The 16,550-nt window shown below is 45.1% G+C and overlaps 1 protein-coding gene across 1 annotated transcript in view; it reads left to right on the top strand.

The window, feature by feature from the left end:
• Nucleotides 1–16,550, top strand: part of RPGRIP1 (RPGR interacting protein 1) — a 66,202-nt gene that overhangs the window by 26,880 nt on the left and 22,772 nt on the right. Inside the window, 9 exon segments of the mRNA XM_003260765.3 lie at nucleotides 4,360–4,505; nucleotides 6,815–6,975; nucleotides 7,770–7,913; nucleotides 8,364–8,514; nucleotides 11,149–11,601; nucleotides 11,739–11,890; nucleotides 12,335–12,677; nucleotides 14,130–14,314; nucleotides 14,932–15,135. Of these exon segments, the coding sequence (XP_003260813.2) occupies nucleotides 4,360–4,505; nucleotides 6,815–6,975; nucleotides 7,770–7,913; nucleotides 8,364–8,514; nucleotides 11,149–11,601; nucleotides 11,739–11,890; nucleotides 12,335–12,677; nucleotides 14,130–14,314; nucleotides 14,932–15,135 (1,939 nt within the window).

Genomic DNA, 16,550 nt, shown 5'->3' with positions numbered 1-16,550 from the left:
CATCAGCCTCCTAAAATTACAGGCATGAGCCACCATGTCTGGCCCCCCAATTTTTTGGGGGGTGGGGGGAATCAAAATGAAAAAATTCTCTTGTGTATGTGCAAATACGTATATATAATAAGAATGTTGCTGGGTGCAGCAGCTCACACCTGTAATCCTAACACTTAGGGAGGCAGAGGTAGGAGGATAACTTGAGCCTAGAACTTCGAGACCTGTCTGGGCAATATGGTGAGACCCTGTTCTCCACAAAAAGAAAAAAAAAAAAAAGAATGTTAATTACTGCCCTGACAGTAATAGCAAAAAACCAAAAACAAATAAACAAATAAAAAGGAAACCACTGGTAAGAGATTGATTACATAAAGCACGTTGCATCCTCACAGCGAAGTGCTATGCAGCTGTTAAAAATGAGATAGATGGCCAGGCGCGGTGGCTCATGCCTGGAATCCCAGCACTTTGGGAGGCCGAGGTGGCCGGATCACAAGGTCAGGAGTTAGAGACCAGCCTGACCAGCATGATGAAACCCTGTCTCTACTAAAAATACAAAAATTAGCCAGGCATAGTAGCGCGCACCTGTAATCCCAGCTACTCAGACGGCTGAAGCAGGAGAATCGCTTGAACCCGGGAGGCAGAGGTTGCAGTGAGCTGAGATTGCACCACTGGACTTCAGCCTGGGCGACAGAGCAAGACTTCATCTCAAAAAAAAAAAAAAAAAGATATATTGTAGAAAGAAAAAGCAAGCTGAAAATGAATATGTTAACTCTGACATGGTTTATGTTATGTATCTGTATGGTTCTACAAACCTTTAATAAGAGGATTAGAATAAGGCAAAGGGGCACCTTCACTTTTATTCTTTTTTTTTTTTTTCCTTGAGATGGGGTTTCACTCTGTTACCCAGGCTGGAGTGCAGTGGTGTCATCTCAGCTCACTGCAACCTCCACCTCTCAGGCTCAAGCAATCTTCCCAACTCAGCCTCCCAAGGAGCTGGGACCACAGGTGCACAACACCATGCCTGGCTAATTTTTGTATCTTTTGTAGAGATGGCGTTTTGCCACGTTGTCCAGGTTGGTCTTGAACTCCCAGGCTCAAGTGATTTTCCCACCTCAGCCTCCTGAGTAGCTGGGACCACAGGCACATGCCGCCACACCCAGCTAATAGTTTCTATATTGTGCAGAGACAGGGTTTCGCCAGATTGCCCAGGCTGGTCTCAAACTCCTGGGCTCAAGTGATCTGCCTGCCTTGGCCTCCCAAAGTGTTGGGATTACAGGCGTGAGCCACCGCCCGTGGCCTATTCTGTATGCTGATATATTATTCTAATTTTCCACAATGAGCATGTATTCATTCATTAATTTTATAATTAAAAAGAACTGGAAGTGGCCTGGCATGGTGGCTCATTCCTATAATCCCAGCACTTTGGGAGGCTGAGGCAGGAGTATCGCTGGAGCTCAGGAGTTCACGACCAGCCTGTGCAACATGATGAAACCCCGTCTCCACAAATTATTTTAAAAATTAGCCGGCCGGGTGCGGAGAATCACTTGAACCCAGGAGGCAGAGGTTGCGGTGAGCCGAAATCAGGCCATTACACTCCAGCCTGGGCAACAAGAGCAAAACTCTGTCTCAAAAAAAAAAAAAAAAAAAAAAATTAGCCAGGCGGCTGGGTGCAGTGGCTCAGGCCTGTACTTCTAGCACTTTGAGAGGCCAAGGCGGGCAGATTGCCTCCTGAGCACAGGAGTTTGAGACCAGCCTGAGCAACAAGGCAAAACACTGTCTCTACTAAAAATACAAAAAATTAGCTGGGCGTGGTGGCAGGGGCCTGTAATCCCAGATACTTGGGAGGCTGAGGCAGGGCGAATTGCTTGGACCCAGGAAGTGGAGGTTGCAGTGAGCCGAGATTGCACCACTGTACTCTAGCCTGACCAACAGAGCAAGACTCTGTCTCAAAAAAAAAAAAAAAAAAGTAGATGGGCATGGTGGGGTGCATCTGTATTCCCAGATACTCAGAAGGCTGAGGCAGGAGGATTGCTTGAGCCCAGGAGGTCAAGGCTGCATCGAGCCGTGCGCAGTGCAGTGCAGTGAGAAAATGAGACTCTCAAACAAAAAAGCAACCTGTAAGTAAAAGAAAAAAGTTTTTAAAACTTAAAAGTACCGGGCCGGACACGATGGTTCATGCCTGTAATCCCAGCACTTTGGAAGGCCAAGGCGGGCAGATCACGAGGTCAGCAGATGGACACCATCCTGGCTAACATGGTGAAACCCCGTCTCTGCTAAAAATACAAAAAATTAGTAGGGCATTGTGGCGGGCGCCTGTAGTCCCAGCTACTCGGGAGGCTGAGGCAGGAGAATGGCGTGAACCTGGGAGGCGGAGCTTGCAGTGAGCCGAGATCGCGCCACTGCATTCTAGCCTGGGTGACAGAGCGAGGCTCAGTCTCAAAACAAAAACAAAAACAAAAACTTTAAAGTACCTTTTGATCTAGTAAAGGCAGCAGGGGGTAGATTGAGGAGGTCTTATGGGAGCATCTAGGAACAACTGATGTTCTTCAGCTCAGTGAAATAAAGCAGTGTGGGGAGTATCCACTTTGGTAGGCATTACTCCGTGATAGACATTGCTATTTGCCTCTCCCCTTCATCACTCAAAATACTATTTTCTTGAGTCTTTACATGGTATATGGTCAGGAAATGCCAAGAAATGTTAATACTTGCCTGAGTAGGTTATTTTTATTATTATTATTATTATTATTATTATTATTATTATTATTTTTTGAGGCAGTCTCACTCTGTTGCCCAGGGTGGAGTGCAGTGGTGTGATCTCGGCTGACTGCAACCTCTGCCTCCTAGGTTCAAGCGATTCTCCTTCCTCAGCCTCCCAAGTAGGTGGGACCACAGGGGTGTGCCACCATGCCTAGCTAATTTTTGTGATTTTTTTTTTTTTTTTTTGAGACGAAGCCTTGCTCTGTTGCCCAGGCTGGAGTGCAGTGGCACATTCTCGGCTCACTGCAATCCCTGCTTCCTGGTGTTTAAGCAATTCTTCTGCCTCAGCCTCCCGAGTAGCTAGGGTTACAGGCACCTGCCACCACACCCGGCTAACTTTTTGTATTTTTAGTAGAAACGGGGTTTCACTATGTTGGCCAGGCTGGTCTCGAACTCCTGACCTCATGATCCACCCTCCTCGGCCTCCCAAAGTGCTGGGATTGCAGGCGTGAGCCACTGTGCCCAGCCCGGTAAATTATTTTTAAACCACATTTACTAAAATGATAAATAAGAAATAAGACATAAAAAGAAATAATTGTTTGATTATTAGTGTCATTTCATTTGTATGAATGATCAAGAACTAGCCATGTGGCTGGGCATGGTGGCTTACACCTATAATCCCAACACTTTGGGAGGCTGAGGCAGGTGGATCACCTGAGGTCAGGAGTTCAAGACCAGCACAGCCAACATTGTGAAACCCCGTCTCTATTAAAAATACAAAAATTAGCTGGGCCTGGTGGTGGGTGCCTTTAATCCCAGCTACTCAGGAGGCAGGAGAATTGCTTGAACCTGGGAGGCGGAGGTTGCAGTGAGCCAAGATTGCACCCCTGCACTCCAACCTGGGTGATAGTTCGAGATAACGTCTCAAAAAAAAAAAAAAAAAAAGGAAACAGCCATGTGTATTTTATACTCAAAATGGGTCTGCTCTGACAGCTTGATACAATAGGGTGGAGGATACGGTTGTTGAAAAGTTTAATTCCTGCCCTTCAGCATAGTAATTTATAATCTAGGTCAAAGACAAATATTCTCGGCCGGGCACGGTGGCTCATGCCTGTAATCCCAGCTGCTTGGGAGGCTGAGGTAGGAGAATGGCGTGAACCCGGGAGGCAGAGCTTGCAGTGAGCCGAGATCGTGCCATTGCACTCCAGCCTGGGCGACAGAGCAAGACTCCATCTCAAAAAAAAAAAAAAAAAAAAGACAAATATTCTCTAAACTAACCGTTGGTGAAGGTAGATGGAGGCATGGGGTATGAGAAAAGGAAGATTTTGTTCCTCATTTCTAATCTGGCAGGCCTGAGAAGGTCTTGGTACATAGTTCCCTGACTAAAGAAAGCCATCATGATGGAGAAGTTCCTTGGGAAATGGATATGACTTGGAGTGTTTGCTCAGTCAGATTATCTGAGACCTAAACAGAAATGGTACTGAGCAATAACTCAGTAGGACTCAAAAGTTCCAAGGCAGTTGGTAAATGACAGTTATGAATAAAGCAAAGGCAGAAAAAACATGTAGGGGAATGAATGAGGAACTGGGTCCAGGAGATGCTGAAACTGGATAATAAAGACATCATATCACACAGCTTGGGGTATCCATCTGAGAGCTTGCTTTCCGTTGTCAGCATGCTGGACAGCAGTAGTCAGCCCCACTGGAGCAACGAGCCCATAGCGGAACAGCTACAGCAGCAAGTCTCTCAGCTGCAGGATCAGCTGGATGCTGAGCTGGAGGAGAAGAGAAAAGTTTTACTTGAGCTGTCCAGGGAGAAAGGTAGGTTGGACCTTGAAGAGCTCTCTCAAATGTGGCATCCTCTACCTCTGGTTTGGGAAAAGATAACTTGAGCCATCATTTCTTGAATCCCCTCACTTGATCCTGTTCTTTTGTAGGTTGTAGGTAACTAGAATGAGAACACTAGCAATAGATCAGATCTTCAATCAGGAAAGCATGACAGTTACCTACCTCTCATGTATACTTTTTCATATATAATCTTTCCATTTGAGAAGATGCTAGTTTCTTTGTTTGTTTTTGAGGTGGAGTTTCGCTCTTGTTGCTCAGGCTCGAGTGCAATGGCGCGATTTCAGCTCACTGCAACCTTCACCTCCCAGGTACAAGCAATTCTCCTATCTCAGCCTCCCAAGTAGATCAGATTACAGGCATGCACCACCACACCTGGCTATTTTTTTTTTTTTTTTTTTTTTTGTATTTAGTAGAGATGGGGTTTTACCATGTTAGTTAGGCTGGTTGTGAACTCCTGACCTCAGATGATCCACCAGCCTTAGCTTCCCAAAGTGCTGGGATTACAGGCGTGCACCACTGTGCCCAGCCTGCCAGTTTTTAATTTATTATGTTTTTTAAACATTCAGTTTATTGAAAGTTTTGTTTTGTTTTGTTTTTTTCTGAGAGAGTCTCACTGTGTCACCCAGGCTGGAGTACAGTGATGCGATCTGGGCTCACTGCAACCTCCGCCTCCCAGGTTCAAGAGACTCTCCTGCCTCAGCCTCCCGAGTTGCTGGGATTACAGGTGCCCACCACCACACCCAGCTAATTTTTTGTATATTTTATTAGAGACGAGGGTTCACTATGTTGGCCAGGCTGATCTCAAACTGATCTCAAGTGATCCACCCGCCTCAGCCTCCCAAAGTGCTGGGATTACAGGTGAAAGCCACTACACCTGGCTGAAAGTATTGAAAGTGAATTTCTCTGTCTTTTATCATTCTCGTCATTTTAGAGGTAACTGGGATACTTTTTTTTTTTTCTTGCCACCCAATTCTTGAAATTGGGCAGCAAATTACTATTCTTGGTTACCACTACCATTTCACCCCCGTCTTAACCCTTGGATCTCAGGAGATAAGTATTTGGAGCATTTTTAAATACTGTCAAAAAGACCTTTGTCTTACTACTTTTTCCTAGCCTGGACCTTAATCTTTAGTCTTATCAAATTTATATCTCATCAAATTTTAGTGTATTCAAATAGGAAACCGGGCCGGGCGCGGTGGCTCACGCCTGTAATCCCAGCACATTGGGAGGCCGAGGCCAGCAGATCACATGAGGCCAGGAGTTTGAGACCAGCCTGGCCAACATGGTGAAACCCCATCTTTACTAAAAACACGAAAATTAGCCAGTCGTAGTGTCGTGCGCCTGTAATACCAGCTACTCGGGAGGCTGAGGCACAAGAATTGTTGAACCCTGGAGGCAGAGGTTGCAGGGAGCCAAGATCGCGCCACTGCACTCCATCCTGAGTGGTGGAGTAAGACTGTCTAAAGAGAAAAAGAAACACATACACACACATTGGAACACAGAAATGCCCATCCTCCATCCAGGCCAGGGTGGGTGTGAAGATGGGTGCCGCAGAGAGCTAATAACCTAGAAGTCAAAATGGAGTTGGGGTGGAGTTGGTGAGATACTGGTTTCGATGCTGCTGTCAAAAAGTTTGGATTGCCCTAGTCAGTCAAGTGATTCCCTTTCTGTTTCGTGTTGTTATTATTGTTGCACTTTCCACTCTACTGTTCTGCAGGTGTCTTTTGTTTTGTTTTCGGAGTGCAAGTAGTATCACCTCAGTTTACTGAGTCAATAAGCTAGAGGCCTCCTCTGTAGAAATAATAGAGAATTGCTTCTCAAATTTATAACATTAATTAAACCTTAGTGGGAAGATTAAATTCACACTTGATCCAACTCTGACCGTGGTGATGAATAACTACAGAGTTTCAAATTTTTTTTTTTTTTTTTTTTTTTTTTTTTTTTTTTTTTTTTTTTTTTTGAGACGGAGTCTTTCTCTGTCCCCCAGGCTGGAGTGCAGTGGCGCGATCTCGGCTCACCGCAACCTCCACCTCCTGGGTTCACGCCATTCTCCTGCCTCAGCCTCCCGAGTAGCTGGGACTACAGGCGCCCGCCAACACGCCCGGCTAATTTTTTGTATTTTTTTTTTTAGTAGAGACGGGGTTTCACCGTGTTAGCCAGGATGGTCTTGATCTCCTGACCTCGTGATCCGCCCGCCTCAGCCTCCCAAAGTGCTGGGATTACAGGCTTGAGCCACCGCGCCCGGCCCAGAGTTTCAAATTTTTTGATTATTTTTTCCCCAGCCCAAAATGAGGATCTGAAGCTTGAAGTTGCCAACATACTTCAGAAGCATAAACAGGAAGTAGAACTCCTCCAAAAGGCAGCCACAATTTCCCAACCTCTTGACAGGCAATCTGAACCAGCCGCTCACCCAGCTGTATTGCAAGAGAACACTCAGATCGAGGTAAGAGCCTCTTTAAACAAACTAGTCTACTCTGCAGAAAGATCTCTGGCAAATATCTCTAGGGAAGATGACGAGATTAGAAAACTAACTAAATAATATTTTGTCCTGACTGAGGACACTGTTTTTTTTGTTTTTTGTTTTTTTTTTGAGACGGAGTTTTGCTCTTGTTTCCCAGGCTGGAGTGCAATGGCGCGATCTCGGCTCACTGCACTGCAGTCTTTTCCTCCCGGGTTTAAGCAATTCTCCTGCCTCAGCCTCCCGGGTAGCTGGGCTTACATGTGCCTGCCACCACAGCCACCTAATTTTTTGTATTTTTAGTAGAGACAGGGTTTCGCTATTTTGGCCAGGCTGGTCTCGAACTCCTGACCTCAGGTGATCCGCCCGACTCAGCCTCCCAAAGTGCTGGGATTACAGGCATGAGCCACTGTGCCTGGCTTGAGGACACTTTTTGGAAAACTATGAGAAGGCTGAGCGTAGAGAACTTCTTGAGCTCCACCCGTTTCTTCCACTCTTTGCAGCTTATAAAATTTAGAATCTTTTTCAGATGAGGACTTGAAAATACCTGTGGAAAAGCAAACAGCCACTAGTGGCTGTATAATCTCCCTTCACTGCTGCTGCTGAACATGAGAACTAGGGGAAAGAGCATTTGTGAAGTCATACAGGTCCTCGTTGACATTTTGGAGTAGTTGCTGCTGCTGGCATTTTACTACTACCAACAACTGTTTTATGGAGAATCATTATTACTTTGCCTGTCATATTTATACTCCCTTTTACCAATGCGTTTCCCTCTACAGCCAAGTGAACCCAAAAACCAAGAAGAAAAGAAACTGTCCCAGGTGCTAAATGAGTTGCAAGTATCACACGCAGAGACCACATTGGAACTAGAAAAGACCAGGGACATGCTTATTCTGCAGCGCAAAATCAACGTGTGTTATCAGGTGCAAGGAAAGATGGTACAGGAAGGGGATGGATAATAGGAATTTGGGAACCACTCACAGGACTGGGAATGAAGCAAGACCTAAGTTTCCAGGGCTGATGCCAGGTGATGTGCTATCCTGAGTAAACACACAATGGCTGTCCTTTGAAGAACTTGAGGACTCACACGTGCCCACGGCACCTTGGCACTAGGAGCCAGTGATGGGGCAGCCTGTGCCAATGGCAAGCGTAAGGTTTCTGGGTTCAAATTTTGCCAGTCCTAGGAACCATGCTACCTCACTGACAGCACAACTAGTCTTGGAGGGGTCTGCAAGGAAACCAAACCTTCTTCTAGTGGGTGAACCTGCCCAGCTAAGGATAGCAGTGTTCTTGACCTAGCCAGTGCCACATTTTTTACGCTCTTTGGTTTTAGGCCATTGAGATAGAAAAGTTCAGACATTATTTTGTTTCAGGAGGAACTGGAGGCAATGATGACAAAAGCTGACAATGATAATAGAGATCACAAAGAAAAGCTGGAGAGGTTGACTCGACTACTAGACCTGAAGAATAACCGTATCAAGCAGCTGGAAGGTATTTTAAGAAGCCATGACCTTCCAACATCTGGCAAGTCTTAGTCCTTTGTTCTCCTCACTTCGGGACCCTTCCACAGCTAACATCTGTGTTCCACTCTGTGTACTTGTCAAGAAGGGTGCCTCTCATATCCTTAGCATATGACTTATCCCTCTTGTTCTTTATCCTATCATTTTTGTTGTGTTTTTTTTGTTTGTTTTTGAGACGGAGTCTTGCTCTGTCGCTCAGGCTGGAGTGCAGTGGTGCGATCTTGGCTCACTGCAACCTCTGCCTCCCAGGTTCAAGTGATTCTCCTGCCTCAGCCTCCTGAGTAGCTGGGATGACAGATGTCCGCCACCATGCCTGGCTAATTTTTTGTATTTTTAGTAGAGACGGGGTTTCACCATGTTGGCCAGGTTGGTCTGGAACTTCTGACCTCAGGTGATCCACCCGCCTCGGCCTCCCAAAGTGATGGGATTACAGGTGTGAGCCACTGCGCCCGGCCCATCTTTGTTGTTTTAATACATGTTAGCAGCTTCTTTCCCTCCATCATGTTTTTCTGATTTCTCTGTAGAGTTTCAAGAGGGCCCAGCAATTGCTTCCAGGGGCTTAATTCTATTGTGAGAATGAGTGTCACTGTTGGCTGTCAGGGTGGTGGTGTAACACACAGTCTCTCTCTCTCTCTCTCTCTCTCTCTCATTCTTTCTCTCTTGCTCCTCTCCCCTGTCCCTCTCTCCTAGTCACTGTTTCCTCAAAGCAGTTTTATTTGGATAATAGAACTTCATCACTCATCTCCTGTTATTCTTGTCAGTGATTTCTCTCTTAAAATCTCTAAAATCTTTGTTGCAATTTGAGGATGACAGGGCAGCTGGCTGGACACTGAATGCAAGTTTCATACTGTGGTGCCTCCTATACTTAGTGTAGCAACTGCTGACCAGAGCCTGGTCTCAGGCTTGTTTGCCAAGACACTTGGCTTTGTTATTATACCCAGTGGTGAAAGATCTGACTCACAGAAACCAAATTAACCAGAAGCTGATATTTAAACCCAAATGTTTATTATTTTACAATAGTGACTATTCCATTGCTGCCATGAGAAATCTGGAACCACAATTCAGGGCAGCCCTCTTTCGGGAAGCAAAATCAGTAAGTAGGTTTCTTAGTGAGCATGGAATAGAATAAAGGGACATGGCCAGGCACGGTGGCTCACACCTGTAATCCCAGCACTTTGGGAGGACGAGGCGGGCAGATTGCCTGAGGTCAGGAGTTTGAGACCAGCCTGACCAACATGGTGAAACCCCATCGCTACTAAAAATATAAAAATTAGCTGGGCGTGGTGGCGGGCACCAGTAATCCCAGCTACTTGGGAGGCTGAGACAGGAGAATCGCTTGAACCTGGGAGGCAAAGTTGCAGTGAGCCAAGACCAGGCCATTGCATTCCAGCCTAGGCAACAAGAGCAAAACTCTGTCTCAAAAAGAAAAAAAAAAAGAATATAAGCACATAAGTGTCTCTGGGCCGTAATTTATCCATGTCAGGGTGAGTCTGATAAAAGCTCACTGCTCCTACCTACGTCTGAAGATTTATTTGCTTTAGCTAATAGTTCTTTGATCACTGGTAAGGCTAAAGAGTTTTTCTATGTTCACCAGTTATTTGTATTATTCCTTGTGAGAGTTGACCGTTCCTATCCTTTGCCTACTTCTTAACAGTATCCTATTGATTTATAGAAATTCTTTTTATGCTGAGATTATTACTCCTGCATCATGTAATGCAAAATTTTAAGTAGATTATATTTAATTATATTAATCTTGTTAATTAAGAAAGTAGTCTCCTTATTCGTGTGTGTGTGTGTCATGAAGACATTCCGATGTATCCAGAATATTTTATTCTACTGCTTTAACTCTTAAAATAGGACCTTCAGCAGCAGCACATTGTGATGACTCAAATATTTCCCAATTTGAAGCAGGCTATATATCAAAGTTTCTGATTGGTTGGAATTGGGAGATAATACCCAGATTTGCTAGACTGTCTACCTATCTTTGCATCCCACTGCCAATATTTCCTACCACTTTCCAGTAAGTCTCTTTTCCCACTTTTTACTCTTTAACTTATAATAATAACTTTCCCACTTTTTACTCTTTAACTTATAATGTACTTTTTGCCTTCTTATGTTGAAACCAAATTCTGAAGAGAATGAAAGATCTCGTGACTGACCTGGCTGGAGAAGGAGAAGCATTTCTTGGTGGGACTCAATATAATGTCATAGACACTATGTCTGCAACTTGCTATTATCTCCACGGCCAATATACCAAACTTGTAGAAATATTCATATTTTTGTGTTTCTAGTACTTCTCTTATGGAATTACCGGTTAATCATAGGGCCACAATGTACACCAAAACAATGTCATATATAAGATAAAATGTGCCCCCAGTGTTTTCCTAAGTTTAGCATCTACTTTCCAGTCACTCCTTTTGTACCTTCTCCCTAAAGCTGGCATTGGATTATTTGGCTATCAGAATTCAATGCTCCTGGTTGTCATTCTGTTGCTTTTCCTTTTGAATCACGTGGTTTCTTGAAATAATCACAAGTTGGACTTCCACCATGTGTTTTATATTTCTTTTGTCCACCCTCCTCTACCCTAAGAAAGAGCTCCCTACCCTTTAACGGATAGGCAGCTTTCTTTCCCCTCTAGAACAGCTCAAAGATGTTGCTTATGGCACCCGACAGTTGTCATTATGTTTGGAAACACTGCCAGCCCATGGAGATGAGGATAAAGTGGATATTTCTCTGCTGCATCAGGGTGAGAATCTTTTTGAACTGCACATCCACCAGGCCTTCCTGACATCTGCCGCCCTAGCGCAGGCTGGAGATACCCAACCTACCACTTTCTGCACCTATTCCTTCTATGACTTTGAAACCCACTGTACCCCATTATCTGTGGGGCCACAGCCCCTCTATGACTTCACCTCCCAGTATGTGATAGAGACAGATTCGCTTTTCTTACACTACCTTCAAGAGGCTTCAGCCCGGCTTGATCTACACCAGGCTGTGGCCAGTGAACACAACACTCTTGCTGCAGGATGGATTTGCTTTGACAGGGTGCTAGAGACTGTGGAGAAAGTCCATGGTTTGGCCACACTGATTGGTAAGTGCTGTTGGCTTCCTGCAGTTCCTAAGCACCAATGCAGAATTTCCCAAAGCCTACAGTTGCTTTTTGTCTTTGTTCTTGATCCTTGCCACACCATCTGTATTCTCCCTGCTTTCATACTTTCTGCTGCCCAGGAGCTGGTGGAGAAGAGTTCGGGGTTCTAGAGTACTGGATGAGGCTGCGTTTCCCCATAAAACCCAGCCTACAGGCATGCAATAAACGAAAGAAAGCCCAGGTCTACCTGTCAACCAGTGTGCTTGGAGGCCAGAAGGCCCAGGAAGAGGAGGTGAGAAAAAGGATGTGCTGAGGCATCTCAGAGGAGCCTCAGCCAAACAGCTCATGAGAACAGTTCAGTCTTCCACTCTCAATAAGTACTTGTTGAATGTGAATGAAAGAGAAAACTGTCACACCACAACTAGTCTGGATTATTCCCTTGGTCAGGCTTGAGTCTGAAATGAAAGTATGCCTTTGGAGCTAGCTACATCCTTCATCCTTGCTGTGAACAGAATAGCTTCTCTGTGCCATTCTCTAAGTTAAGTCGTGAGTGCTAGTATCTCCCTGAAATAACTGCCAGAGCCAGTTTGCAGGCAGGTGAAGATCATTAGGTTTCTTCCTGATCCAGTTGGGATAGCTGTTCTCTAGATCTTAGCTCTTCCTCACCACAGATCCTAGGCTTCACCTACAACACTCTCAAGCTGCTCTTTTCCTCAATCCATGACCATCTTTCCAGTTCAGATCGGAGTCTTGGGAACCTCAGAACGAGCTGCGGATTGAAATCACCAAGTGCTGTGGCCTCCGGAGTCGATGGCTGGGAACTCAACCCAGTCCATATGCTGTGTACCGCTTCTTCACCTTTTCTGATCATGACACTGCCATCATTCCAGCCAGTAACAACCCCTACTTTAGAGACCAGGCTCGATTCCCAGTGCTTGTGACCTCTGACCTGGACCAATATCTGAGACGGGAGGCCTTGTCTATACATGTTTTTGATGATGAAGACTTAGAGCCTGGCTCGTATCTTGGCCGAGCCCAAGTGCCTTTACTGCCTCTTGCAAAAAATGAATCTATCAAAGGTGGGAGTTCGAGGTTATTACATCTTCATGCCCTCTTCCCAGTGTTGTCTCCCTGTCCTGATTCTACCTTTTTTTTATTACTTGCTTGAAATAGTCTCTCTTAAAACCTGAAGAGAAGGGATTTAGAATATTGTCAAGAGCAACAGAGCAGAAGACTTAGAGCCTCACTACTTGTGTGGAAACACTGGCTTCTTCTGCTTCTTTTCAGCCACAAAGACAACATTCCTAAGTGGGTAGAGCCAGCAACCTGAATTCTATACCTCTGTATCTGAATAAACTTTTTTTTTTTTTTTTGAGATGGAGTTTCGCTCTTGTTGCCTAGGCTAGTAGCTGAGATTACAGGCATGCGCCACCACGCCCGGCTAATTTTTGTATTTTTAGTAGAGACGGGATTTCTCCATGTTGGTCAGGCTGGTCTTGAACTCCTGACCTCAGGTGATCCACCCACCTCAGCCTCCCAAAGTGCTGGGATTACAGACGTGAGCCACCGCGCCTGGCTGAACAAACTTTTTAAAGCTCTGTAATGCTGTCTAGTGTCTGTCTTTACTAAAGGCCTGTTGTTTCTTGGTGCATGACTACATAGATATCTGATTATAAACTGAGACCTTAACATTCCCCCATCATTCTCTCACTTCTTTTAAACACTGGACACAAGTTAGAGAGATTTTCACACCAGATCATGACAAACATAAATTTCTTGGATTTTTTCTTTTCTCCCAATGTGGAGCTGAGCTCCATACTGTCTTTCCTAACTTTCATACCTAGGATTGTGGGGGTGTACCAAGAGGGGTCAACTCTTTGATTACAGTCCTGGGAGGGTGAGGTGGGGGTATCCATGTTTTCCTTACAAAGTGGGGATAGTTGCAGCCAGAAACAACCATATTTAACAAGATTCTGGATGCTCCAGGAAATGTGTGCAGCTCTCTCCTCAATACAACTGCTTAAAAAAAGGCTGACACTTCTGGACACAACTCCTTTGCCAAACAGGGGAGGCAGTATAAACCATCTGTTAATCAGTGTTACAAATCAGACATCTGGCATTTTGAAAAAGCCATTTTGCTTAAGTTTTCTTGGGACCACTTGAGGGTAGAGATGACAGTTTTCTTGGTACAACTAAGGCACAGTAAGCATTTGATAAGAGTAATAATAATGCAACCTTGTTCATTGGCTGGATGACTGATGACAAGCAATCTGTACTCCTTTTCATACACCTTTCACTACCTCTTCCTGAATCCTAGAGATAGCCCATCTTCCTCAATTAATATTCTAACTGCACTGCTATTTGATTTTACTTCTGAGTGCATCATCATCGTAATTATTTAATGGATGTTAATTAATTGCTGATAAAATATGTTGAAATTAAAAATGGGAAGGAAATAGATAAGGTGCTGACAAATGCTCACTTGCTTATTTCATGTGATCAGGTCTTATTAATATCTGTTTGTCTCTCAGGTGATTTTAACCTCACTGACCCTGCAGAGAAACCCAACGGATCTATTCAAGTGCAATTGGATTGGAAGTTTCCCTACATACCCCCTGAGAGTTTCCTGAAACCAGAAGCTCAGACTAGGGGGAAGGATAGCAAGGACAGTTCAAAGATCTCATCTGAAGAGCAAAAGTCTTCATTTCCTTCCCAGGTAACTCTCCAGGACTCCACAGGTAGCAGATCTCTGCCAGTCCTATGGAGCAGATTTGAAGGAGACAGTATTATAGTTGAAGTAGGTGCAGTGGCTCACGCCTGTGATCCCAGCAGTTTGGGAGGCCGTGGCAGGCAAATCACCTGAGGTCGGGAGTTCAAGGCCAGCCTGACCAACATGGGGAAACCCTGTCTCTACTAAAAATACAAAAAATTAGCTGGGCGTGGTGGCGCATGCCTGTAATCCCAGCTACTCGGGAGGCTGAGGCAGGAGAATCACTTGAACCCAGGAGGCAGAGGCTGCGGCAAGCCGAGATCACGCCATTGCACTCCAGCCTGGGCAACAAGAGCAAAACTCTGTCTCAAAAAAAAAAAGATAAAGAAATTCCCTCTGTGAGTGTCATGTGTCCTATGAACTTAATATATATCCCTCATAATGCCATGAGACTACTGATGGAGCGAAAGCCTGGGTTTTACTGCGGAAAAGAGAGAGAGATAGCATTTCTCAGCTCCATGAGGAGAGAAATGAAGTCTAATGCTAGTTCCTAAATCCCTTTCTTGTGTTTCTAGGTTGTTAAACTACCATCTTGTAATGCTGTCTCTGATCTTTCTATTCAGGATCTGATGGCATCTCCTGGGGTTCCCATTGAAGCTGGCCAGTATCGAGCAAAGAGAAAACCTCCTCATGGGGGAGAAAGAAAGGAAAAGGAGCACCAGGTTGTGAGCTACTCAAGAAGAAAACATGGCAAAAGAATAGGCGTTCAAGGAAAGAATAGAATGGAGTATCTTAGCCTTAACATCTTAAATGGAAATACACCAGAGGTAAGACCTTAAAAACTCTGAAGCACTAAATTGTGCGTTGTAGTGTCCCCAGATGTATTATTCTCAGAGGTAGAAGCAGAAGCAGACACACAAGGTAAGCACTGATCGGCTGGGCATGGTGGCTTCGGCCTGTAATCCCAGCACTTTGGGCAGTTGAGGTGGGCAGATCACCTCAGGTCAGCCTGGCCAACATGGTGAACTCCTGTCTCTGCTAAAAATACAAAATGAGGCCGGGTGCAGTGGCTCACGCCTATAATCCCAGCACTTTGGGAGGCCAAGGCAGGTGGATCACATGAGGTCAGGAGTTCGAGACCAGCTTGACCAACATGGTGAAACCCTGTCTCTACTAAAAATACAAAAATTAGCTGGGTGTGGTGGTACATGCCTGTAATCCCAGTTACTCGGGAGGCTGAGGAAGGAGAATCGCTTGAAGCTGGGATGTGGAGGTTGTGGTGAGCTAAGATCACGCCATTGCACTCCAGCCTGGGCAACAAGTGAGAAACTCCGTCTCACACACACACAAAAAAAAAACATTAGCCGGGCATGGTGGTGCGTGACTGTAATCCCAGCTACTCAGTTGGGAGGCTGAGGTAGGAGAATTGCTTGAACCCAAGGAGGCGGAGGTTGCAGTGAGCTGAGATCGTGCCACTGCACTCCAGCCTGGGCAACAGAGCAAGACTCCATCTCAAAAAAATAAAAATATGATTAAGCCATAATCATAGCTATTTGTGGCTAGCTTGTGTTTCTACAAACACAAGTAGTTTAACAAACCCCTGGACTGTTCATTTCAATGTAATTTAATTCAGCATATTATGTACTCTGCAGTTTATGCTTAAAGTTTTAATACTATATATATTTTTAAACAAGTACTCACTTTTTTTTTTTTGAGACCGAGTCTCGCTCTGTCACCCAGGCCAGAGTGCAATGGCATGATCTCAGCTCACTGCAACCTCCGCCTCCCAGGTTCAAGCAATTCTGCTGCCTCAGCCTCCCAAGTAGCTGGGATTACAGGCACGCACCACCATGCCCGGCTAATTTTTGTATTTTTAGTAGAGATGAGGTTTCACCATGTTGATCAGGCTGGTCTCCTGACCTCAGGTGATCCGCCTGCCTCGGCCTCCCAAAGTGCTGGGATTATAGGCGTGAGCCACCATGCCTGGCCAACAAGTACTAACTTTTAAAAATTAAAAAGAGCTAGTATTGTCTGGGCATGGTGGCTCACATCTATAATCCCAGCACTTTGGGAGGCTGAGGCATGTGGATCACGTGAGGTCAGGAGTTCGAAATCATCCTGACCAACATGGTGAACCCCCATCTCTACTAAAAATAGAAAAATTAGTCAGGTGTGGTGACGGGCTCCTGTAATCCCAGCTACTCAGGAGGCTGAGGCAGGAGAGTCACTTGAACCCAGAAGG

The sequence above is a fragment of the Nomascus leucogenys genome, chromosome 22a (assembly GCF_006542625.1).
Source record: "Nomascus leucogenys isolate Asia chromosome 22a, Asia_NLE_v1, whole genome shotgun sequence".
Lineage (NCBI taxonomy): Eukaryota > Metazoa > Chordata > Mammalia > Primates > Hylobatidae > Nomascus > Nomascus leucogenys.
Note: the sequence above shows the minus strand (reverse complement) of the source record. Positions and strands in the feature narration are given on the sequence as shown.